Raw genomic sequence first — 25,509 nt, 5'->3', positions numbered from 1 at the left:
GGGTTCCGTCTAGAGCCCCACCACAGTTAGGGAATCCCATTGCAGCAAAGCCATCCACTATGACCTGCACATTTCCCAGGGTCACTACCCTTGATATCAGCAGATCTTTGATTGCGTGGGCTACTTGCATCACAGCAGCCCCCACAGTAGATTTGCCCACTCCAAATTGATTCCCAACTGACCGGTAGCTGTCTGGCATTGCAAGCTTCCACAGGGCTATCGCCACTCGCTTCTCAACTGTGAGGGCTGCTCTCATCTTGGTATTCATGTGCTTCAAGGCAGGGGAAAGCAAGTCCCAAAGTTCCATGAAAGTGCCCTTACGCATGCGAAAGTTTCGCAGCCACTGGGAATCGTCCCAGACCTGCAACACTATGCGGTCCCACCAGTCTGTGCTTGTTTCCCGAGCCCAGAATCGGCGTTCCACAGCATGTACCTGCCCCATTAGCACCATGATGCATGCATTGGCAGGGCCCATACTTTCAGAGAAATCTGTGTCCATGTTCTGATCACTCACGTGACCGTGCTGACGTTGCCTCCTCGCCCGGTATCGCTCTGCCAGGTTCTGGTGCTGCATATACTGCTGGATAATGCGTGTGGTATTTAATGTGCTCCTAATTGCCAAAGTGAGCTGAGCGGCCTCCATGCTTGCCTTGGTATGGTGTCCTCACAGAAAAAAGGCGCGGAACGATTGTCTGCCGTTGCTCTGACGGAGGGAGGGGCGACTGATGACATGGCTTACAGAGTTGGCTTCAGGGAGCTAAAATCAACAAAGAGGGTGGCTTTACATCAAGGAGTATTTCAGGCAGGACTTCGCGGAGGGTTCTAATAAGAAATGGTGCACCTAAGTTATTGTTCTTATTGGAACAAGGAGGTTAGTCTGGCCTCTGATTGATACATGGCTAGATTTACCTCGCTGCACCTTCTCTGTGAGTGACTGCAGTGTGACCTAGAGAAATGAGTCCCCTAGACGGGGGAGGAGGCAAATGAGTACAAAACAAATCTGGTCTTTATTTCTTGTTTTGATCCACTCCATCTATCTTTTACATCTTTGGCTGGCAGCAGACGGTGCAGAAGGACTGCAAGCCATCCACATCTCATGGCTGCTCGGCAGAAGATGGTGCAATAGGACTGCTAGCAATCCGTATCACCTGCCTGCTCACCATAAGACGGTTCAATAGGACTGACTGCAGGACTAAAGAGAATGACCTGGTCAAGTCACTCCAAATTTAGTCCCTGTGCCCATGTCTGTCCAGGCGCTCGTGGCCGACGTGGCCAGGAGCACCTTGGACATGACGATGACGGCTACCAGTCGTACTGTACCGTCTGCTGCCAGAAGGCAATGGGTTGCTGCTACTGTGTAGCAATGCAGTACCCCGTCTGCCAGCACCCAGGAGACATACGGTGACGGTTACCTGAGCGGGCTCCATGCTTGCCGTGGTATGGCGTCTGCACAGGTAACTCAGGAAAAAAGGCACGAAACGATTGTCTGCCCTTGCTTTCACGGAGGGAGGGAGGGAATGGGGGCCTGCAATATGTACCCAGAACCACCCGCGGCAATGTTTTAGCCCCATCAGGCATTGGGATCTCAACCCAGAATTCCAATGGGCAGCGGAGACTGCGGGAACTGTGGGATAGCTACCCACAGTGCAACACTCCGGAAGTCGACTCTAGCCTCGGTACTGTGGAAGCACTCCGCCGAGTTAATGCACTTAATGCACTTAGAGCATTTTCTGTGGGGACACACACACTCGAATACATAAAACCGATTTCTAAAAAAATGACTTCTATGAATTCGACCTTATTCCGTAGTGTAGACATACCCTTAGTGCTAGCCTCTTTCAATCAGGACTCTCTTTCTCTCCCCCAGACTTCTGTCTGGAGAGCCTGTACCCCGTCTTTGCCCTGATCTCTCAGGGTTTACTCTCCCAGGTATTTCTTCCCTGGAAAGCATGTCTGCAGTCCCTGACTCACTTTCTTCTCCTGGATTTCAGAGTCTCTGTATGCTGATCCTCTAGCTGCATCACATAATCATATACTGTGTTGAGCAAGTGCTGTTTTTCATCTTTGATGAACCAGAGATCTTTGGTCATCTGCTCGTTCTTGAACGTGAGATCCTCCTGCTCTCTTTCGGCTGCCTCTAGTTGTTTCACCAGGTCATTATCTCTTAGGAGGGAGCTCACGGAGCCTGTCTGTGCTACTCCCCTCCCTATCCGAGTGTCCTGTTCTATACCCCGGCCCTTCTTTCACCTTTCCCCATTGGAGTGATTCTGTCTGGGCCTCTGTGCTAGTTAGCACAGTGGTTATTTCAGTCTGAGTTCCAGAGCTCCATCTGTGTTCCCACTGTAGCCCTCTGGGTTCTCTCCCTTTGGGCCTGGGCCAATGCTTCCTGCAAAGCCAAGCATTGGTCCCTCTGCCCCTGGGCTTCCACCTGTGCCCGGGCCAAGTCCTGCTCTACCTAGACCTTCTGGCTAATGATTTTTCCCTCAGGAGATGTTGGCTGCACTCAACTTTTGTTGGCACTTCCTCAGTGGGTCCCACACATCTGGGGCATTCTGATCTCGCCTTCAGGCTCTTTTCTGGGATCTCCTTACCTGGATCCCAGCCCTTCTGCTTTCCTTCCCAGCTGAGCTTGGACCCTCTAGGTCCTGGGTTGCTGTCCAGGTCTTTTCCACATGAGGGCTGAATAACTCCCCAGTCTCTTCCCAAAATTGTGGGTCATGGCAGGTCCTTGACCACACCAGCACAGTTGAGCTCTCCGGCCCTGTATCTCCAGCCCAACTTCTGCTGTGGGATAGACTCGGGTCTCCCGATTGTACACAGGAGACATGTATTGGGAGGTGCCAGTCCAGGCCAGTTGCCCTCATGTGGTGATCCCCCACAAAAGTATACCCACACCCTGAGCCTACCAGACCCTTAACTATGGTGTCTTCGAGCCTGACTGTCACAACCCATGGTGGGAACACTCTGATCTTTGGAGTATACTCCCACAGATTGGTCCCATTGTAACAAGTTTAGTCACACTCCATTACTGGGCAGTTCCTTTTAATATGCCTACACTGACCACACCTGTAGCACACTATTGGGTCTCCTAGCTCCTTCCCACTAGTACTTCCTATAGGCTGCAGGGCTTCCTGGACCCCTTGCTGTTGCAGTGTACCTCTTAACTCTAGAAGCCTTGGGGCTTTTCCCCCCATGCAAGCTTCCCTGGGCCACCCCCTGGTGAATACCTCTCAGTTCACCGAGGAACTTGGGCTGTTCCTCTTCTTTGGCCTCAAAGTAGACCTCAGCTTGCTTGACTGCTTCCCCCATGGAGGCCAGCTTGAAATGCCTTACCCAGCTTAAAATGCCCCTCCTGGTAGGATCTTCAGGAATTGCTCAAGGACCACCTGATCCAGGAGCTTCTCCACCGAGCTGGTCTCTTGACAAAGCCAGCCCAACTCCAGGTCCTGTAACTTCTAGGCCACTACCCATGGCTGTTCTCCTTGAAGGAATGATTCTGTCCAGAACTTGTGCCAGTATGCCTTCGGAGTCATCCCCAGCCAATCTAAAATGGCTGCCTTCATCACTGGGTAGGAACTCACTTGCTCATCACTTACCACTCAGTAAGCTGCTTGTGCCTCACCCATCAGAAATGGTGCTATGTTGGCCACCAGTGGCCTCTTCCAATCCTGCTACCTTTGCCACCCACTTAAAGGTTCAGAGGAAGGCCTCAGGGTCATCGTCCAGTCCAAGCTTTGCCAGGCCCAGTGCCAATGGACCACCCAGTTCCATCACCATCTGGGTTCCCAGCTGTGGCATGACCCAGCTGCCTCTGTGTCCACTCCTGCTGGCTGGAGTGGATCTCCTGCAATCACTGCTGTGCTGCAAACTAAGCTTCCTGTTTCAGCAGGTTCTCCATCAATTGTAACAGCAGAGCCTGGGTCCGCTTCTGCTGCATAGCAGACCCCTGCTGCTGCTGGCCTGCCATCCACAGGCAAATCACCTCTTCCATAATCATGCCCCTTGTTGATCAGGGGTTGGTCTGAAAGATCACCACTTCTGATACCAAATATAATGGCATGGCACCCACCTCTCAAGAGCACCCTTTCTGGTCAGGTGTGTCTGCAGTCTTTAAACAGTCCCAGCCCTGATATCAAGCCATACCCCCAGAGCTTCCTCCCTGGAGGCAATGGTTTTTCCCTCTGTGGGTCCTTCTGGCCTCAGGTCGCCACTGGGCCACTAAGTAGTTCAGATCCCCTTCTGGGAGTTTATTGTTGTTCAATTGTAGGCCACTTCCCATGTGGCCTATGGTGCGGGGGGAACCTGGGCCCATCCACTACTCTGGATCACAGCCCAGGCACCTTGAGAATAGCAGCCAGGTGCCACTCTGTCTCTTTAACAAAACTGCTTTCAGTTCCCTGGGCCATTTCCCCACAGCCCCAGCCTTCACGGATGCTTCACCCTTACCTCAGGTCTCTTATATGTTCAGCCTCTGGAGCCATCCAGGAGCTCTTCCTCACTCCCCTGGTCCCTGCCAGCCCTAAGCTATCTGTAGTGCTGCAGTTCCTTTTGGCCAGCCAGGAGCAACCTCTGCACTTCTCTGGTTCCAGAAAGGATCTGACTGTGGTCTGCATTACAGCTTCTTTTATACTAACCTGAAACCCTCTGCTTGGATAACCCCTTGCAACTTCCCCTCCTGATTGGCTGTTTTCTTCACAGTCTCTCTAGGTAGCTTGGAGGACTTAGCTCCACTGCTCCTTTCCTGGGATGGGTTTGGTAGGACCCTGAGGCCTGCAGCAGAGGGCCTCTGGGCCTAGTCCACCCATCACACTGTGAATATACATACAAAGCAGATATATGTTATGCAGTGAAGCTCATGTAGTTCTGCTTTGTGGGGTTCATGGACATCGCTGTGAGCCCACCTGTGAGCTCATACACCTGCCTGCTGGGGAGATGTGCTCTGTGGGAACTCCCTCTGTTCCAGCATGTAGGACTTTGGCACAGCTTATGGGCTTGACATGGGTATGGATCACAGAGCCTCTGGCCTGCTTCTTCTCAGACGAGGTGAGTAGGGGGAATGGATGTGCAACCACGACTCGTGCAATGATGAAGGTGTGACAGCCGTCCTCGAGCCTGAGTATGGTAGAGATTACTTCTGGATCACCCCATTCTGCATTTGTTCCACGTGTAGAATTTCCCTTGATGTTTCTTGCTTGAAATTCCCCATTGGCAAGTGCAGAATTTCCAGCTGAGAACTGCACTGCAGATTCCAAATGAGGTTTTTTTTCCCGAAAGTTGTTTTGCACAAAAATAATGAAAAAAGTTTGGCAAATATATGCAAGTTTGGCTTCTGCATGTGTAAACGAAGGAAATAAAATCTCCCTAAAGCAAACATCAGAAAAGCAGCAGCAGCCTATCCATTTTTCATTTGATTATATTTTTATCTTTTATTGCTGGGGTGGCATCTTGCACACCTGTGGCGTTGCATAAATAATCTCTCACAATTTTGATTTATGCTGTTTGAAGGCTGATTCCAAGCTAAGGCTTGAACTAGTCTGTTGGATAGAAGAAAAAGTATTATACTGATGAAGTGAAAATCCTATACCTTAATATTTAAAGACTAGAACTTTGTAGCACGGACTAAATTTTGCTGGAATAGTTCTGTCCGCTAGAAATGGGAAAAAAAATAATCGCTCCCTTTAGCTGAGATAGCTATGCTGGAAAAACCACCAGTGTAGACCCAACTATTTTTAAAAATCAAGGTTGATTTTTCAAATTATACTTTCAAGGATGCTTTATTTACATGAAAATGACATTGTTCTTTGGTAACCCTAGAAAAGTTAGCATTGAAATGTGGGACTGAAAATCATGTACCCATTGAAGTCTTCAGCGTCATCTTCATCTAGGGCACCACTGCTAGATATGTTGTCATAGATATGTTGCTAGATCCTTGTCCATGCTGCACTTGGATGTCTTCCTACAAGGGAGGCTGCTCTCCAAACATTTGCAGAGTAGTGTGCATCTGGTCTTTGCACATGAGCATTTAAGTAGCTGAAGGATTGATTCATGAGGGCAAGGTATTTGACACCTGGCTGGTGTGATCAGTTCATCTTCCAAGACCCATCCATGCCCAATAGGGGAGGGTAGTTTTGGATGCACTCGCTCATCCGACAGCCATTCCATTGCTTGATAATCCACCCTCTTGATAGCAAATGCAAGAGGGCATTGATAAATGCACAGCTTGTTGGTGGCAATTTTTCTTTGTTTGTCTGCTTCTTGGAAAATATTCACTGATTATAGCTCTGCAAGTGTCACAACGTTGGTCTTCAGACGGTGAACGTTGCAGATAAATGCCTTGAGTGCATTTACGAACTCATCAGTGACTGCTTCAGCTGCCCTTGCTCTGAAAGTGCTTGGAAGAGTCTTCAGAGGCTGAATCAAATGCCTTCTGGTAAGATAATTTGGTCTTTCCAACCAACCTGCCAGAAAGGTAACATCCTGAAAGGGCATGGAAACCTAGCAGTGTGTCAGCTTTTAATTGCCTAAGTGATATAGGAAAACATCTTTGAGGGGCTATACAGTGATACAAAACCAGAATCTTGTGGAAGTTTTGGGTAGAGTCTTACAAAGTGCACTGGAACATCTGTGTCTTGTGCAAACATCCAGAGTTTAGTAGCACCTCTCTCTCTGGCTCTGATCGCAGGCAAGATCATTTTAGTGCCAACCTCCTCATGGGAATGAAGAAGAAGAAATTCCGCTGAACAGTGCAGGGCAGCAGCTTCATTATGCCATGTAATGGTGAAACTCTAAGCAATTCTTCACAATCGGGAGCATTTTTCCTGCCAGATGTGTGCTTAACTCATCCTTCATGCGAGTATGGGACAGTAGCTTCTCCACTGTGACACTGGAGATGTTGGTGGAGTCAAACATTTTATATTGCCCAGGTGTAATATCATGGAGTCTCTTCTTTCTGGTAATATTTTTTTAATTGATTCCTCTGCATACATGTCAAATAAGAGGTAGACATCATCATAGGTCCAGTATTTTCTCAGTAGCCTCATAATGAAGTGATCAGCCAATTCTCAGCAAGTGTTAACAGTTTCTGGTTTGTTGAGAGCTTCTACCTCAGCTGTGTCATCTAGACTGCTACACTGAAAGGCCTCTGCTGGCCTAAAGTACTGGTCATGTTGTCGATAGATGCTGGTTTAGGAAGACGATGCAAGAAGTGCATGTTTGCTGTTCACCTAGCAAACATGCATTGAATTTCTGTCGCATTCAAACGTCAATTTGGTACCATTTTACCAAGTACAATTTGGTACTTGACCTATGTTAGACTTTGGGAAACATCACAATGAGATCTTGACATGACCAGGAGACGAGCAAACAATGACCTGTCTGCGGTCAGCTCTGTCATAGTCCCTGTCACCATCATTCTGAATGTCGTCTTTGCATTAGAACACAGCTTTAGGCTGTTCTTCTTGATTCTGTAGATTTTTATGAATCAAATGACACCTCCCTTACCTTTCTGTCATTAACTTACCCACGGAATTACATGTGCTCCCAGACTAAACAGCTGTCTTTGGGTTTAAAGCACAGTTGCCAACTTTCATGAGGTAAATAAGCACTCCGACTTTCAAAGTAAGCCAAATATCATGCTAATCCCATTTCAAAACAAGCCAACCCCTAAGAATCCCAAAACTCTGTGAATAGATTCCCTCCTCCGGTGTGCAGTCTGGCACTATGGTGGGCCTGCTGTGCACCCCTGACTCTCTTCCCCCTTATCCCTGCTTGCCCCCCCTTTCCCTTGCTTGCCGGGAGCTGATAAAAAAAAAAAAAAAAAAAAAAAAGAAGCAACAAGCTACAACAAGCAGCAAGTTACAAGCCAAACAAGCTACAAGTCAAAAACTAGCCAACAAGCAACTCACAAGCCAATTAAGCCAAAAACAAGCCCAATTTCTGCATTTTTTCCCCCGGGTTTGGCATGTCTGGTTGAAAGCTCAAATTTTTACTTCAAATTCTCTCTCTCCCTCTCTCCTCAGAAATGACCAGAGAGCAGTAGACCTCAAAAACCATCTTGGTGAAAACTTTGTCAAAACAGATAATCTCTTCAAAATGTTCCGGCTTTGTCAAAACCAGATATTTTGATTAAATTTTATGGCATCAGAAGTGTTCCAACTAGCTTCCTTAGTCTACTTTTCATTCAGTCTGTTCTAAGGCAAAATCTTGGCAGCATATGGAAGTGTGCCTGGATAAAACTGAGCTAAGGATCTCCGTGGATGTGGGTCATACTGTCCTGAATCTATATCTATGCATATATATATATGCCCACCAGTACCACAGTATCTGAGCACTTTGCACTCTTAACTGTATTGATCCAACCAACACTCCTGTGAGGAAAGACAGTGCTAATATCCCCATTTTACAGCTGGGAACTGAGGCACAGAGAGATTAAGTGACTTGCCCAAGGTCACATAGGAAGTCTGTGACAGAGCAGGGTCTTGAATGCAGGTCTCCCAAGTCCCAGGCTAGCACCATTGGACCATCATTCCTCTCTGCTACTGTTTGAAAAACACAAAGGAGATGCATTTTGCAGTGGAAGTATGAAAAATTTGTAAATTAAGCCTACACATGTAAATTACTAGTGTTCAGTGTCATAAATTCAGTAGAAACTAGCCTGAATTAAAGCATTCAGGGAGGGGAAGTAGGGGTCTTTGCCTCTGGATTCAGATTCATCTCTTAACATCTGTACTCTGTTTTTTGAGTTGCAGATTGGGCAGATTATACAGGAGTAACCCTAGGTACAGTGACAGGGAAGAACTCGGTATTGGGAAAGGCCAGATTGTTATAATATAATCCAGAGGTAATAAATATATAATTTACAGAGCTAGGGCACTGCTCCTCTTAAAGTCCATGAGAGTTCTGAAAATGACTTTAAAGGTAAAGTAAAAAGCACACTTCAAAAGTTGGTAGGAGTGAGGGTGGATACTTTTATTTTACATTTACATTTGGCTGCTGGCAACACTGCAGCATAACCTTAATGGTAAGTTCCTGTTGCTATGCCCTCTTTTCCTGCTGCCCCCTCCTCCTTAACATATAACTGGAGTGAGTGACTTGCTACCCATATCTACTGACGGCAAAGGGCCTGATTCCTCTCATACCTTTGTAAATTGGGGAGTAATTCCATGGAAATCAACAGAATTGCATATGCTTATGTGTGAGGAAAATCCCAGCCCGCCTCAGCCCAGCTCCTCCTACTTGCCTCCTACACCCATTTCTGCCCAGTGCTTAATGTCTGATATGTAGAGCAGGACCGAGTTTGGCCTGTTATGTACTGTATTTGATTATTTTTTCTTTAATGCCACCATTTAAGGCTGCATGTAGTGTTGACGTAGCTGTGTTGGCCCCAGGATATTAGACACCCACCTTGTCTCATGATTAAGGCTATCCACATGAAATTGCCTGGGCTTCTGTTGCATGGGGAAGAGCCAGTGCGTTGCAATGGAGATTCATTTCCTTCTGCTGTGGCAAATGCAGCACAACAATTTATTCGAGCAGTTGTAATGGGATAGTATTGACTGAAGTTGTTCTGCCATTTTCAGTAGCACTAAATCCTGAAGCAAATGCAATAAACTAGTTGTTGTTTAAAGGAGTAATGCCTGCATTTAACATGCTGAAAAATGTCTCTTTGTCGAGCATTGAAAAAAATGTTTAATAGGGTGCAGTCAGGAATGAGTCTGAAGGCAAAAGCTATATTATCTTGCACTGAAGCTAAACATAACTATCACTTGTTCCTCTAGCCCAGAGGTTCTCAAACTGGGGGTTGGGTCCCCTCAGGGGGTTGCGAGGCTATTACATTGCGAGCTGTCACCCTCCACCCCAAGCCCTGCTTTGCCTCCAGCATTTATAATGGTGTTAAATATGTAAAAAAGTGTTTTTAATTTATAAGGGGGGGGGAAACACTCAGAGGCTTGCTATGTGAAAGGGGTCACCAGTACAAAAGTCTGAGAACTACTGCTCTAGCCTGTTGTGATGTGTACAATTCTTTCACTGAAGATCACAAGAGTCTTCAGGGCTTTCAAACACAAGGCCATTCTTCATCTAAAAATCTTTGGAACAGAAAGATGTGACTAGTTCTAATTGCCATTTTCTAGGTATTTTGTATTCAAGATGTTACAATTTGCAGTATGGTACATCTCCAACATACTTCACTTTATTGATCACTATCTCTCACAAGCCAACTGATTCGTATTAATGCTAACACTGAGTGTTCTTAAAAAGGAAATCTTCAGAACAGTCATAATGAATTAATCTTATAAACTATTGATTGCACTTCAATCCTTTAACTGTCCTGTTTGAGCCTGTACTTGGCACATGAAGTGGACTCTATCCTGCCTCAGATAAGCACTCTCAGCTTCTATGAGAGTTGTACAGTTGCAATGGAGGGCAGAATTCAGCCCCCTGAATTTCTATTGAAAGCAGTGGGAATTACAAATGTATTCATACAGTGCCTAGCACAATGGTGTCCTGGTCCATAATAAATAAGGGCTTCAGGATCAGGACCTATACATTTAACCCTTTGCCCATTTGTATCCCTTGGCATTCTCTCAGTTTGTCAATGAGCTTATGATTTATTTAATGGTGAGATTTTGGGTAATCACTTAAATTCCATGGTAGATTATATGCCAAGTATTTTAGTTCTGATTCTTCATCAGCCTAGTTAAAGAACAGATTAGTGAGGTTTTTACTTGATAACACAATACGGATCAAACCCTCTGACAATAGTATGAAGAGTGATATGATAGATCTGTAGAATATAACCAGGCTAACTGATGTAGGAGTCATCCTAGCATTCCTATATAGTTGTCAAAAGAAATCCCAGTTCTTACATTTGCTTTTCCTGTATTTTCCTTACAGCTGAACGAGATATCAGTATCTACTGTGGAGTACAGGCAATTACTATGAAGATTAATTTTTGCACAGTTCTTTTTTCTGGTTATTCTGAGACAGATTTGGCCCTGAATGGGAAACATGGGGACGCTCACTGCAAGGGGTTTATAAATAACAACACCTTTCCAGCAGTGGTCATCTTCATCATCAATCTCAGCACTTTGGAGTCCTGTGGAAGCACTCTTGTGGTAAGGCAAGATCACTGTCAGATTGTATAATAGGTAGTAGTGCCTGGAATAGAGTGTGGGGGGTGCTCGAGCATTGTATCCTATACAAAAACCTCTGAAACAGTCTTATATACTTAGTAAAAATTTGCTTTTTGAAAGAAATGAATAGCTCATCAATTTGAGTGCCAATAAGAAGCCAAGGACTAGGATATAGTGGTAGACAACAACTTTATTCTTATAGAGCTAGTTTGGAATTTTCCTTCAAAAGGATTTTTCACTGGAAAATGCAGTTTCTGCAAAATCAAAACTTTCTGCAGGAATAGTTCAATTTTGTGGAAGTTTTCCAAATTTCCATCTGGAAAAATGAAACAAATATTTTATTTGGGGTTGATTTTTCATGGGAGTTGTAGTTCAAGCTCCCTGACTGAACTAAATTTCCCATGGTGCAACACAGTCTGCCCTCTGACTGAGTGGCATGATGCATCATGGAAGTAATGTGTCTGCAGGCTCATCATGGGAGATGTAATCTGGCCAGGAATCCTGGCTCCTAGTGGAGAATGGAGACATCAGGTATCTGAACTACAGCTCCCATGAGGCAATGCACCACCATAGGGAAATGCTGTATAATACTGAATTGACCTGAAACAAATGCTTTGCCATTTCTGAATCAAATATTTTTAGAACGTCTCAGTTTCAATATTTGAATTTTTCATCCGATTTCAGGACAAAAATAAACATGGAAACATCGGAATTTCCCACAGGAAGGAAATTCAGATTCTCACTCAGCTCTAATTCTTATTTAATATACTGCAAGTGTATGTGCCACAACTGCTGCTGGATGGTGTAAGACCTGCTCAAATGTCTAATTTATGTTGTGCTGTAGTGGTTGGTCAGCAGAAGGATGGAAGCCTTAATAGTGTTAACAACTAGTTGAGATTCTCTTTTAGCGGAAGAGGTAAATACTTGTGTTTCTAGAGCCAATCATCTTAGACTTGATATGCTATGCAGCATAAATGACAGCTGTGATATCTGGCTGTGTGCAGACAGCTACAGATGAGTTATACTCAGGTTGTCACTTAAGGCAAGATTCTGGTATCTTTTTTGCAGAGCTGTAATTTAATTAACTTTAATGGAGTTACTCCTGATTTATACCAGCGTGAATGAGAGCAGAATTAGGCTCTCCGTCTTCTAAATTGTCGTATCCAACAATGCCTCAATCTGTGGGGCAAGCCCAGATTTTAGACTTGAATTTCCTTCTACCCCTTAAGAATTGTTGTTCAACTTTTCGCTATAGGTTGGATCGCTGCAGTATGCTTTCAGATGTAAGGTGGGGATTTCCGACACACACAGGGATGGTCTGGGTCACTGAAGCCTCCAAAATCTGCATTAAGTAATTTACAAGAATAACAACTTACAGTATTTTGCAAGATTGCCATTTATAGCCAGAGTTGATAATGACACTTCAACTTAAGTACTCCTAGCATTTTTTGTTATATGTTCCTGTTTTCAGTTGCTTATAACTTTGCCAAAGTGTTCAGACTGAAACTTTCTATGTGCATTCTCTGTCTCAAGCTGAATTTTCTTTTTAAAGGTTCAGCAAAAATAGTTCAGTTTTTTCCAAGGGTAAGGTTAGGAAAAATGGGTAGTGTTGCCAATGCTACTCCCCACCCCAAACTGTGTGGCTTTCTTATGTTTTAAGAAGAGCTCTACCACCTCCATAGTTTGGAGCAAGGCCTTGAAATTTGGCCGACAGCTCTAAGGTCAGAAAGATGTCTTTTGCTGTTCCCATGAAAATTACCCAGATTGGGCAAAATTATAAGCCTCTGAAAATTGCCATTTTGACATGTTCATAGAGCTTGTTAGAAATTTGCTGTTAAAATCTTTGAACATTCTGCCTGCTCTGTGCAGGCTACCATTCTCTTTGGAGCTCCCTATATAGCAAATTCTCTGAATATGCACTCATGCCCCGCAGGGCTCCCTATGTGTATCCAGACAGTGCAAAGATAAAGCAACAGCTTGCAGGGAAACAATAGCATCCCTTATGGTTTAGGTATGCTGGGCTGAGAGTCAAGAGGAGACCATGAATACTGATCTCAGCTGTTCCATTCACAGGTGTTAATACCCCCCACGTTTCAGAGCCCTTATTGCTAAGCAAGACTAATACCGCTCTGCTTCATGAGGGAGGCAGGCATCCTTCATTTTACAAATGGTGTAACTGAGAGGCTGTACTTCTGGAAAGGCTGGGACTAGAACAGAGAACTCTAACGTAGCAGACTCCATTCATATCCTCTTAACCACTCCAGCTTTCAGAATTAAAGTGCCACATTTTTGTGCTAGGCTGTACTGTTTGTGATGTCTAGACTTCTCTCTCCTCCAGAGCCAGGAATGTGGATTCCTAACATTTTTCTGCTGTCTAGCAAATGGCTATGTACACCAATGGCAAAATGTACGGGGAATAACAGCCTACTATTGCAACCAGGTTTTCCATTAGTTCAAGAAATCAAGTTGTGCTATGAATCTAAAGGTCCTGGGTTCAAACCCTGATGAACTACCCAGGTGTGCCGAGGGCAGCGTGGTTTGATGAATTCCCGGTTTTTCCCCCAGTTTTTATTTTTTAAAAATATAGGAGATTACATACAAAAACTACATCAAAACAATGCAAAATCAAGCTACAATTAGGAAACGCCAGAGTTAATCTCCTGCAAACTCAATGTGACCCTGTTGTGTACATGCATTATAAGATACTCTTAATTACATATTCAGTTCTTAATTACTATTTTCTCCACATGACCATTAATTCACATAGTACATGGGATATATGGTGAATGAATCAGTGGGTTGCAGGAAGAGGAAGAATGTTCACTTGTGTTTTGAAGGTGTTGGATGGGGACCCAAGAGAGCTGGGTATTATTTCTGTGTCAACTACATACTTATGTGATGTTGAGCAAATCAGTCATAATTCAGACATGCAATGGGGCTGAATTAAGGTTTCACAGGCAACTTTAATTGTGGCATTGTCTAAATATTGAGTGCTTGGATTTTCAGCATTGGCATTCTTTTAACTTAGTTTTTGTGTGAGTAATTTATCATACATAGATATGCATCTCCATACAGACAGATACAAGCATTGACCAGAAATTCAATTGTTTGACTTGAATTGCTTTAGTGTCTCATTAATATCACTTTAAAAATACTATAACTCTCCCATTTCCATCATCTATTATGTGATTTGGAAACCTTCACAAACAAACATACCAGTAGTGGCCACGCATCACTTCAGTGAGTGGGATTCTGTGTAAAATGCTTCTTCAGTCCCCTCCTCACCCAGCAATCCATGGGAATTCATCAGGAATGTTCAGAGAAAATGCCCACCTGAAAAATTATTCACGGGACCTCAGGACATTCCAGATCTGTGTTTAGGCTCTACGGCCATATTTTGCATTCAGTCAGACCCCCGTAATCCCAATTGACTACTGGCTGTGCAGGTGAAATAGAAAACAGAATCTGATTTAGTAAGCCCAATTCGTCTCTGATGTACTGAATGAAATTACACCAAGGATGAATTGGACTCGAAGTGTCAGAATTTTTCAATGTGTTTGTATTTCTCTCTCTCTCTCTCTCTCTCTCTCTCTCTATTTTTTAATGTGCTTAACCTTGTGGTAATGTCTGTTTTCGTACCTTCCTCAATAGGTATCCTCAGGTCCAGGCATCAATGCATATGGGAATGTATCAGTGGTACAGATAGGTAACGTTTCAGGCTACATAGATACGCCAGATCCACCAACAATCATCAGCTACTTACCAGGGCTTCTGTACAAATTTAGCTGTAGCTATCCATTGGAATACTTGGTCAACAATACACAATTGGCTTCGTAAGTATGCTTTTCATTCATTCATATATATTTATATGTATAAGGGTGAGGGTGTCTGTCTACATGCATCTGCACAACCCAACATTTATCTCCATAAAAATTTGTGGTCTTGTACTGATGGTGAAAAAAATAAAACCAAGATTGTGGGAAGAAGTGGCAGGGAGAAAGGGGAGACTGAAGAAAGAAGAAAAGTTTACTAGGGGATCTATATAATACAATGATTTACCAAAACTACTGTAGTTTGTTGCCTGACTAGTGTAAAAATTTGCTTTCTAAATGCATGTGGTTTTATGACAAAATAGTAGCTGCATACACATTTTAAATTTCCCATGCAATATAATATTTTTGTGTAGGGTAATCAATGAATGTGTAGTGCAAGGAAACACATTTTCCAGGAGCCGACACACTATATCATGGAGAACTGGTTCTTTTATGCCATTTTGCCTTTCTGCTAATTATTTGCCTGATTCATGTTTTTAATAGCCTCCATTACTTCCAGTATAGTTAAGGTCCTGTCATGGTCTCCGCTATAAATTCCTATTTTCAGAGATTTCTAACACAAACCTTAAAAAAATCACTCCTTATGATGTATCTCAAGAACTGATTTTGAGTAAAGAAGCACTGAAATATGAAAATGCAAACAAACAAACAAAACCCTTAAACAGTTTCTGGTTTCTAAATCTGTTTTAGGTCATCAGCTGCTATTTCTGTAAGAGAGAACAATGGGACATTTATCAGCACTCTGAGTTTGCTGCTTTACAATGTAAGTATAAAATTAGTAAACAAATTATATGTAATATTCTCTGAATTACATGGCTGCAGCTCTCTTTGACAGAGCAGAATTAGGCTCCTTATGTGTTCATTATGTTCTATTTTCCCCGGAAGGGAAGCAGGCCTTTCAGACCGTTGTCATTCATCTAATTGTTACCTTGTGCTTGTCCTTTTTTTTAATTTATTTTTTTTAAATGCACCTGTTGTCTCTCTTCTTAGTCTCTGCCCTGAATGACCTACCATCTCTCCTTTTATTCTGCACTTGTACAGCGCCTAGCACAATGGGATCCCGATCAACAATTAGGGCTTCCAGACCCTTGGGCAGTACAAATTATAATAAGTGATGCACTAGAATTCATACATATTGCATATTGTACCTGCATATTATATTTATTCTAAATATGATCTTATAACAATATTGATATGTTAAATTTCTCACAAACTTATGTAGAGTCCAAGCCTTGTCCAAGTATGTTGACCATTTTAAATAGGAGTGAAGTTTGCAGGATTTACCCCCAATCTATACATCCATACAGATGCTTATTGCATGTACTTTGGAGACTTCATGGGTTAATATTTTTAATAACAGCATTTGGCTGCTGACACTTCTCTCATACTTTTTCAGAAATTGGGTTTGAATACACATCACTGTGTAAACTTTTATTATGTAAATCTGGACAACGACAGTAAAACGTAAAAAATGTGCAGACGTCTATTTATAACAGCTACATTCATTTCTGAAATAATTTTTGTTGATTAAAATTTTTATTCATACATTTTAAATACCTGATTTAAATATCAATTTTTCAATCTATCAAGCAACGTTTTTGTAAATTATGAATCTGATTTTTTTGGCTTTATTATTCATGCCACCGGGATGCTGAGTTATAATTCATGCAACTGATTTAAAAGTCAATGCTTTTTTCTTGGAATATAATGAGCTATAAATATTGTAACAGGACATTTTCCAAAGGCATTTTTTTTAAAATTCACGTTTGTAAGTTTGTCATTTGGTAGAGCAGAGTTCTTAAAAACAGATTAAAATGAAGATTATATTTCTCCCATTTTTAAATAAATATGTAGTAAAAAGGAGAGAGAGCCAAATTCCTCAAAACTACAGGAATTGTATAGTGGATAGGAAGAGCCATTCACCGTTTCTGCAGTGAGAGAAGAATAAAATTAATATCATGCCGGAATATGCCCTTGAATGAAGTGCCCAAGTTTAAAGGGCCTGATCCTGCCCAACTGTAGTCAGTAAGGTCAGATCCAAGGTATTCAAGTGATTAAGAATGAAGTCATTGGTGTTTGACTCTGAGTTTTGATCTTGTGAGATGCTCCTAGAAGAAATACTGCAATTCACAGAAGCATGAAAAAGCAACCAAACACAAAGTATTAAGATAATCTTAGTAATTGTAACTATTTTTAGGAACTTGTACATAATGAGCTATACAGTATATTTTGCTCCTGATATTAAAGACCAACATTTACAAATGCAGACCCCAAAAATAGACATTTAAAGCCATATTTAAGTACATAAGAGTCCTGCTTGTCAAAGGTGTTGTGCATTTGAGGCTGTGAAAATCAAATCACTTTTTTAGGTGCCCAGAAGGATTTAGGTGCCTAAGTTCAGACACCTATGTTTGAACACTTTAGACAGGCTGTTTGTTTTTTGTCACTTATTTCTCTGATGTTTAAAATTGTTATCCTTAATTCCTCCCCTCTCTCCCCCCTGACTTGTTGATGTTTTCATTTGTTCTGTTGTGCTACTTCGTGCCTTTGCCGTGTGTGAATCCATCTGCAAAATTTATGAACGCAAGCACAAAACTAACCATTATGGAAAAGATGTAAAGAGACTAAGAGGGATTAAGGCTTGGATTTTCAAAGGAGCCTAAGTGATTTAGATACCCGTGTATAAATCCTTGGGGTGACTGCAGCATGTGTAGCTCAGATACTGAGTTAGCTTTGCTCTAATTAGTTTGCTAAAAATAGCACTGTTGTCATGGCAGCACAGGCCGTGCCACAGGCTAGCTGCCCACGTACAATCCCTTCTTCGTCCCTGGGTAAAAACTCAGGCAGCTAGCCCATGCCATGGTCTGTGCTGCTGCAGATACATTTAACAAGATAGCTTGATCAAATTTAGCTACACATGTTGCAGTCGCCCCTCACAGTTGCAGTACAAAACCTGTCTTTAGACTCCTTTGAAATTCTCAGCCTAAACCAATAGCGATCTGTAGAAATTACTCCAAAAATCTGTAGGACGTAATAAGAGTGAGATCTTTTCTACAGATTCTCTTAGCCAACATACAAATTTAACAGAGAAGTACACCCCACTATCAAATTCTACCGCTTAGCTTAGAAGTTCTGTAGCCAGTTTTCTCTCATTCTCTTTCATATTCGAAAGGACACTTCCATAGGAGTGAAGTACGTAGAAAGTTTACAAATTATGTTTTTCATTCCTTTAGAAAAATCACATGCTTTGCGCATTTAATTTAATATTTTCCAAACTTTCTGGTGTCTGCTACACCGTTCTGGTTTTATTGCCACACAGCTTGTGCAAGGCAGGACTTTTTGAAAATGTGGACTGAGTCTTGGGTACCCTCATCTCCCACTAGAGGCCTTTCTCCCATATGCTGAACCTCCCCCACCACTCCCGTCTTTCTACTGCTCATCTGCAATATATTAAATGATGTCTGGTCCTCTCCCCCCCCCCCCCCAAAGTGGGTCTTGTATTGCTGAATTATGTCTGTGTGAACAAGTTCCTACTTCAGTTCCTGGAAACCTTGGCTGGTAGGCCCTCTTTGTGAATTTAGCAGCATACACAGAGAACCGGGGTACATCCACCAAGTGTCTTTGATTGTTTATACTCCAGGTACATCACAACATAGCAGGAGATATGCTCCCTTGCTGCTCCCTGGCTCAGCTATTTACACAGTTTGATTTCTTCTCAGGAGTACCCAGTTGGTGAGCTAATTACCTCATTAGCTCATCAGGTTCTGTACAGGTGCAAGTTTCTACCCTTCCAAGTCCAAACTACCGAAGTCCCTTTCACTCTACCTATACCCGGTGCCATGGGTATTCTAAGTGACCAGGGTGCTGGCTTCCAAAGAGCTCAGTTTATAACTGCTAACAGCACCCTGTCACAGTCTGACACTCCATATTCATTTTACAACATTGTACAAGCTGTGATTTTTCTCTCTCTCTCTATACACACACTTACACTAGTTTGGTAATGGAGCTTTTGAAAGGAGGTAATTTTTTAAATACAATCTTTGTTTGTTACCTAACACTTTTAACATGTCATTTCCCACTAAAGCTGCATTGTGGAGAGCAAAACATCTGTTCTAATTGTCTGAGGGCAAACCTTGAACTTTGCGAAACTTGATAGCACTGCTGTTTCCGCTAAGCCAACTGACCAAAAAAGGTTCTGTGTTGCAAGGTGTTGGTATTGCCATTGTGTTACAGCAACTGTGTGTGTGTTTTTCCAGGACTCAACCTACAGCCAGCTGCTGGTTATCCCCAGTATAGGTTTACCTTTGAAAACAAAAATATATGCAGCAGTGCGAGCAACCAACCTAGATGGCAGGTACAGTAAAAGATATTGTTTCTTCCCTTTCTAATTTTTGCAGCTCTTGAGCAGCATCAATCACCGTGTAAATATATAATTATATATGGCTTTTTTTTTTCTGACCGTCTTTTATGGGGCTTGGTAGAATTTGATTTTTTTTTAAATAATTTTGATGGATAACTGATTATTTTCAAGCATTGCTTTTTATTAATTTAAATTTTTACAGGTGTGGAAAACTATGGGAGTGTTCAACCATAGGAGAATCAATTATGTAATAACAGTACACATTGAGATTCAAAAAGTTAAATCTTTATAACTGTTAAAATACAAACTGTGAACATTGCGTCAAAATATACAAAGTAAATATCCTTACGTTGAACTCTAATAAGTTCTGCCATTTTCTTACCTTTTCTACCTGTATATTTTGAGTATTATCGATGGAAATATTTTTTTTGTAGGTTTGTGTCTGTAAGGTGAAATCCATGTTTACTGATAAAAATCTAATACTTCCAAGCCTATTTACATGTAATGAAATGACTAATCTGTGTGAATCACTTCCCTCTGTTGGACGGAATCAGATCTGTTTTGCTATGTGTCACAGGCCCTTTATTGGTAATCATCAACAAAGATTCTCCTTGAGCTCAAGGGAGCTTTTGTAAGAGGAGGAAAGAAAGGAAACAAAAGTGTAGGAATAAATGGTCAGTTTCCATAATGGAGAGAGGTAAATAGTGGTGTCCCCCAGGGGTCTGTTCTGGGACCAGTCCTGTTCAACATATTCATAAATGGTCTGGAAAAAGGGGTAAACAGTGAGTGACAAAATTTTCAGATGATACAAAACTAGTCAAGATGGACTGCAAAGAGTTACAAAAGTTACAAAAGGATCTCACAAAAGACTAGGCAACAAAATGGCAGATGAAATTCAATGTTGATAAATGCAAAGTAATACTCATTGGCAAACATAATCCCAACAACACATACATACAAAATGATAGGGTCTAAATTAGCTGTTACCCACTGAAGAAAGAAATCTTTGAGTCATTGTGGATAGTTCTCTGAAAACATCCAGTCAATGTGCAGTGGCAGTCAAAAAAGCAAACAGAATGTTGGGAATCACTGGGAAAGGGATAGATAGACAATATCATAGTGCCACTATATAAATCCATCATATGCCCGTATTTTGAATACTGTGTGCAGATGTGCTCGTCATATTTCAAAAAAGATATATTGGAATTGGAAAAGGTACAGAAAAGGGCAACAAAAATGATTAGGGGTATGGAACAGCTCCTATATGAGGAGAGATTAATAAGACCGGGACTTTTCAACTAGGAAAAGAGACAACTAAGGGGGGATATGATACAGGTCTATAAAATTATGACTGGTGTGGAGAAAGTAAATAAGGAAGTGTTATTTACTCCTTCTCATAATACGAGAACTAGGGGCCACCCAATTAAATTAATAGGCAGCTGGTTTAAAACAAACAAAAGGAAGTATTTCTTCTCACAATGCACAGTCAACCTCTCAAACTCTTTGTGATGTTGTGAAGGCCGAGACTATAGCAGGGCTCAAAAAAGAACTAGATAAGTTCCTGGAAGATAGGTCCATCATTGGCTATTAGCTAGGATGGGCAGGGATGCAAAACCATGCTCTGAAGTGTCCCTAGCCTCTGTTTACCGGAAACTGGGAATGAGCGACAGGGGACAGATCACCTGATTGCCTGTTCTGTTCATTCCCTCTGAAGCACCTAGCATTGGCCACAGTCAGAAAACAGGATACTGGGCTAGATGGACTATTGGTCTGACCCAGTATGGCCATCTTTAAAAAAGGGAAGAAGGAGGATCCTGGGAACTACAGGCCAGTCAGCCTCACCTCAGTCCCTGGAAAAATCATGGAGCAGGTCCTCAAGGAATCAATTCTGAAGCACTTAGAGGAGAGGAAAGTGATCAGGAACAGTCAGCATGGATTCACCAAGGGCAAGTCGTGCCTGACTAATCTAATTGCCTTCTGTGACGAGATAACTGGTTCTGTGGATGAAGGGAAAGCAGTGGACGTGTTGTTCCTTGACTTTAGCAAAGCTTTTGACACTGTCTCCCACAGTATTCTTGCCAGCAAATTAAAGAAGTATGCCCATACATTCATGGACTATAAGGTGGATAGAAAGCTGGCTAGATTGTCGGGCTCAATGGGTAGTGATCAATGGCTCCATGTCTAGCTGGCAGCCGGTATCAAGTGGAGTGTCCCAAGGGTCGGTCCTGGGGCTGGTTTTGTTCAATATCTTCATAAATGATCTGGAGGATGGTGTGGATTGCACCCTCAGCAAGTCTGCAGATGACACTAAACTGGGAGGAGAGGTAGATACGCTGGAGGGTAGGGATAGGATACAGAGGGACCTAGAGAAATTGGAGGATTGGGCCAAAAGAAATCTGATGAGGTTCAACAAGGACAAGTGCAGAGTCCTGCACTTAGGACAGAAGAATCCCATGCACCGCGACAGACTAGGGACCGAATGGCTCGGCACCAGTTCTGCAGAAAAGGACCTAGGGGTTACAGTGGACGAGAAGCTGGATATGTGTGCCCTTGTTGCCAAGAAGGCCAATGGCATTTTGGGATGTATAAGTAGGGGCATTGCCAGCAGATTGAGGGACGTGATTGTTCCCCTCTATTCGACATTGGTGAGGCCTCACCTGGAGTACTGTGTCCAGTTTTGGGCCCCACACTATAAGAAGGATGTGGAAAAATTGGAAAGAGTCCAGCGGAGGGCAACAAAAATGATTAGGGGACTGGAACACATGAGTTATGAGGAGAGGCTGAGGGAACTGGGGATGTTTAGTCTACGGAAGAGAAGAATGAGGGGGGATTTGATAGCTGCTTTCAACTACCTGAAAGGGGGTTCCAAAGAGGATGGCTCTAGACTGTTCTCAGTGGTAGCAAATGACAGAACAAGGCATAATGGTCTCAAATTGCAGTGGGGGAGATTTAGGTTGGATATTCGGAAAAACTTTTTCACTAGGAGGGTGGTGAAACACTGGAATGCGTTACCTAGGGAGGTGGTGGAATCTCCTTCCTTAGAAGTTTTTAAGGTCAGGCTTGACAAAGCCCTGGCAGGGATGATTTAACTGGGGATCGGTCCTGCTTTGAGCAGGGGGTTGGACTAGATGACCTCCTGAGGTCCCTTCCAACCCTGATATTCTATGATTCTGTGATGTGAATCCTGTCCAATGCTGCCATGAAATTCTTAGTGGAGATGATGTGCACCAAAGTGATACCCGTTGAAGTGCTATATGGTCACTGATTTGTAACAGCTTCTTTACTGTGGAACAGATGGGAGTAAAACCATGTTGGTTAAATTGTATCATTCATACACTGCACAGTCATTGTGCAGTAATGTAAGTAATGCAGAAAAATAAAAACTATTATACTGCCATAGAATGGTCTCAGTGAGAATGCAGGGATTCTATACATGGCTCGTAATTGTACATAACTGTGTAGGTTCAGTTCATCAGCTAGTACTATCAACTTGTACCTCGGTTTTTTTTTTTTAAATCTTTTTCCTTGACAATTATCTTGCTCCTCATGCAGATGGAATGTTTTGATGGACTATTGTTACACCACTCCATCTGGTAATCCCAATGATGAGCTTCGATACGATCTCTTCTTTAGGTAGGTACTTTGCAAATCCAGCATTTGTATGTAAATGCCCTCCTTTTAAGACCGCAATTATGAGCCTCTGTATGATAGTGTGATGCTACATTTCTTGACAGGCATGAGGTTTTTCAGGAAGGTCCAATGTCTATGCTCGTAAATAATTTATTAGTCATTAATCTAGCTATTTGTGGACATAAATATTGGGTAAGTGTGCACAGGCATGAAAATTGTGTGCACCAATGTAGGTATAGAAATAGGCATTTTGCATGCACATACTAGGGGCCCTCTACTCAAATTTCAATGGGTCTGTATTTGTTAACATTTATTTTAATGCAAGCGAGAGGATGCCCTGTGGGTAGATGATAACCATCTAACATGTCTAAGGTGCTAATTCAGGAAAGTGCTGAAGCACAAGTTTAGGTGCTGTCCTGAGTGGGAATGGCTTCCTGAATCGGGACCTTAAAGGATAGCAAAGAGCAGCTTGGTGTCTCAGCAACCCCACAGATTGAATCATATCAGTGGCTCTTGATGGAGCTGCTACCTTTGTTCAGAGGTGCTTATCTATATAAATGAGCTTACCTGATAACTTTTTGTTTCAGGTCTCATAATTATTTGGAGATTTTAATTTAAATGGAACCTGGAGCTGAGTTTCCTTGGATTTGGTTTTGATGTGGCAAAATACACAATTCAGTACCACTTTAAAGAAGTGTGTGTGTGTGAGAGAGAGAGAGAGAGAAAGAAAGAGAGAGAGAGAGAGAGATACAAATACCCTTTGTGGGCTTCTTCAATTGTGGCTCTCCTTCCTGCTATAGCCCTCCTTTCAGCAGCCACCACCAGTTGCCTTCTTTCTTGTCCTAGGACTCTTCTTTTCATTCCCCACCAGCAGGCCCATCTCCTAGTCACCTGATCCTAGTCAGGTTACTGGACTTATTACCTCCACATAGGGAGGCAGGCCACATCTGGCACAGGTTCAGCTGAGCTCTGAACCCCCTTAAAGGGTCAGGTCCGTTTGTGACAGGGTGCCCTTATACATACAATGTCAAGCAGACTTGATTTCCAATTGTCAGTATTGTTGGGTCCCTATCTGCATTCGCTAAGAATGCAAAACCAATGGGACAAAATTGTGCTCTGGCATAACTCTCACTAATGTCAACGGGTGTAAACACTGCTAGTTATCTCACATCCTGTGTGTTCCAGTCTAAGACAAGTGTATCACCTAAAGAAAATATTGGAAATGTGGCATTCTTGAACACAGATCCTTTTTAGTGTTTGTAAGAGTAATTCTGACTCTGTGCCTTTTGTCCATTGTCATTCTCTGCCTGCCTGTGCATCTGAGCAGTGCTCACTGCCATGCCATCTCAGACCTTGATGTACTATAGCACACTTGAGACTCTCGTAGCTGCCCATTTTGGACATCATGACACTCTCTTGTTTTGCACAGAGCTTAAGCATTGATCTTTTTACTTATAGTCCTTTATTCTCAGGGGCTAAAAATCAGAGGTACACATGGTCATCCCAGTTTTAATCTTTTATACCAATTAGCTGCGACAAGGACCCACAGACAACTGTAATTGAGAATGGCAAGAGTCAGATGGGCCGGTTTTCCTTTGAGGTGTTCCGCTTTGTGAAGCACAAGAACCAGAAGATGTCTACAGTCTTCCTCCATTGTGTGACAAAGCTGTGCAGAACGGATGATTGCCCCTTTCTTGCACCTGTAAGTTTTGGGGGGAGCTCTGTCAATAATCTTTATGAATCTGTGCTGTGCCAGAGGCAGAACTGTGGGGCCATTCTACACCTGTAATTTACAGATGGATAGGAGAGGTGGAGGGCATCTGTGCAAATGAAGAAAGCACCTAGAGGTTGAACTTGTTGTTTGTTTCTAGAGAATGTGAACGCAACAAATGAAGAGTGGCATTTCAATGTCATCACCATTGTGTGACGTAACACTGGGAACTGTAAAGCTGAGGGGAATTGGGTTTGGCATAAGGAGTGTTCACCTTTAAGTCTCTGGGTCAAATCATGCCTCGGATGATAGAGACCAAAGGTGACCACTGTCAGAAAGCCATTCAGATAGTTTATGAAAAATGAGCTGGTGGTCTTAGGATAGCTCCTAGAAAGCTCAAGGATAGAGAATGAGTTTGAGCCTTAGACTGACCTACCCACTCATTTCTAGATGTGATCCCCACAAGACAAAGTTGAAGAATATTCATAGGGTGTTCAGGGGAAAGTTGCACTATCACTTCCCCCTCCTGTGCCTATTTAGTGGGTAGTGTATATGAGTCTTTAATACCCTTTGCCTAGCAGCAGAGCTGGTCAAAAATATTCTGATGGAACATTCTTCCATCAGAAAATGCCATTTTGTTGAAACTCAAACTTCCTGTGGGAACATGTCTATTTTGATGAAATTTTATTTCAGGAAATTAATTACTGAAAAGTTTATTATACAGTAATATGGATATTGTACATGAGCTCAATGCAGTTCCGTAAATGAAATGAGGCAAAATACAACTAAAAGCCAATCATTTACAACATGCACTCTTAGGAGGTATTGCATCTCTTTTTATTG

At 42.6% G+C, this 25,509-nt stretch overlaps 1 protein-coding gene across 1 annotated transcript in view; it reads left to right on the top strand.

Annotated features, from left to right (window-relative positions):
- Positions 1 to 25,509, top strand: part of ZPLD1 (zona pellucida like domain containing 1) — a 43,544-nt gene that overhangs the window by 6,670 nt on the left and 11,365 nt on the right. The window contains exons 2-7 of the mRNA XM_048816372.2: positions 10,894 to 11,114; positions 14,784 to 14,965; positions 15,656 to 15,728; positions 19,222 to 19,319; positions 22,878 to 22,958; positions 24,486 to 24,657. Of these exons, the coding sequence (XP_048672329.1) occupies positions 10,894 to 11,114; positions 14,784 to 14,965; positions 15,656 to 15,728; positions 19,222 to 19,319; positions 22,878 to 22,958; positions 24,486 to 24,657 (827 nt within the window). The remainder of the gene's footprint in view (positions 1 to 10,893; positions 11,115 to 14,783; positions 14,966 to 15,655; positions 15,729 to 19,221; positions 19,320 to 22,877; positions 22,959 to 24,485; positions 24,658 to 25,509) is intronic.

The sequence above is a fragment of the Caretta caretta genome, chromosome 1 (genome assembly GCF_965140235.1).
Source record: "Caretta caretta isolate rCarCar2 chromosome 1, rCarCar1.hap1, whole genome shotgun sequence".
NCBI classification, from domain to species: Eukaryota; Metazoa; Chordata; order Testudines; family Cheloniidae; genus Caretta; species Caretta caretta.
This window is presented reverse-complemented; position numbering and strand designations above follow the sequence as displayed.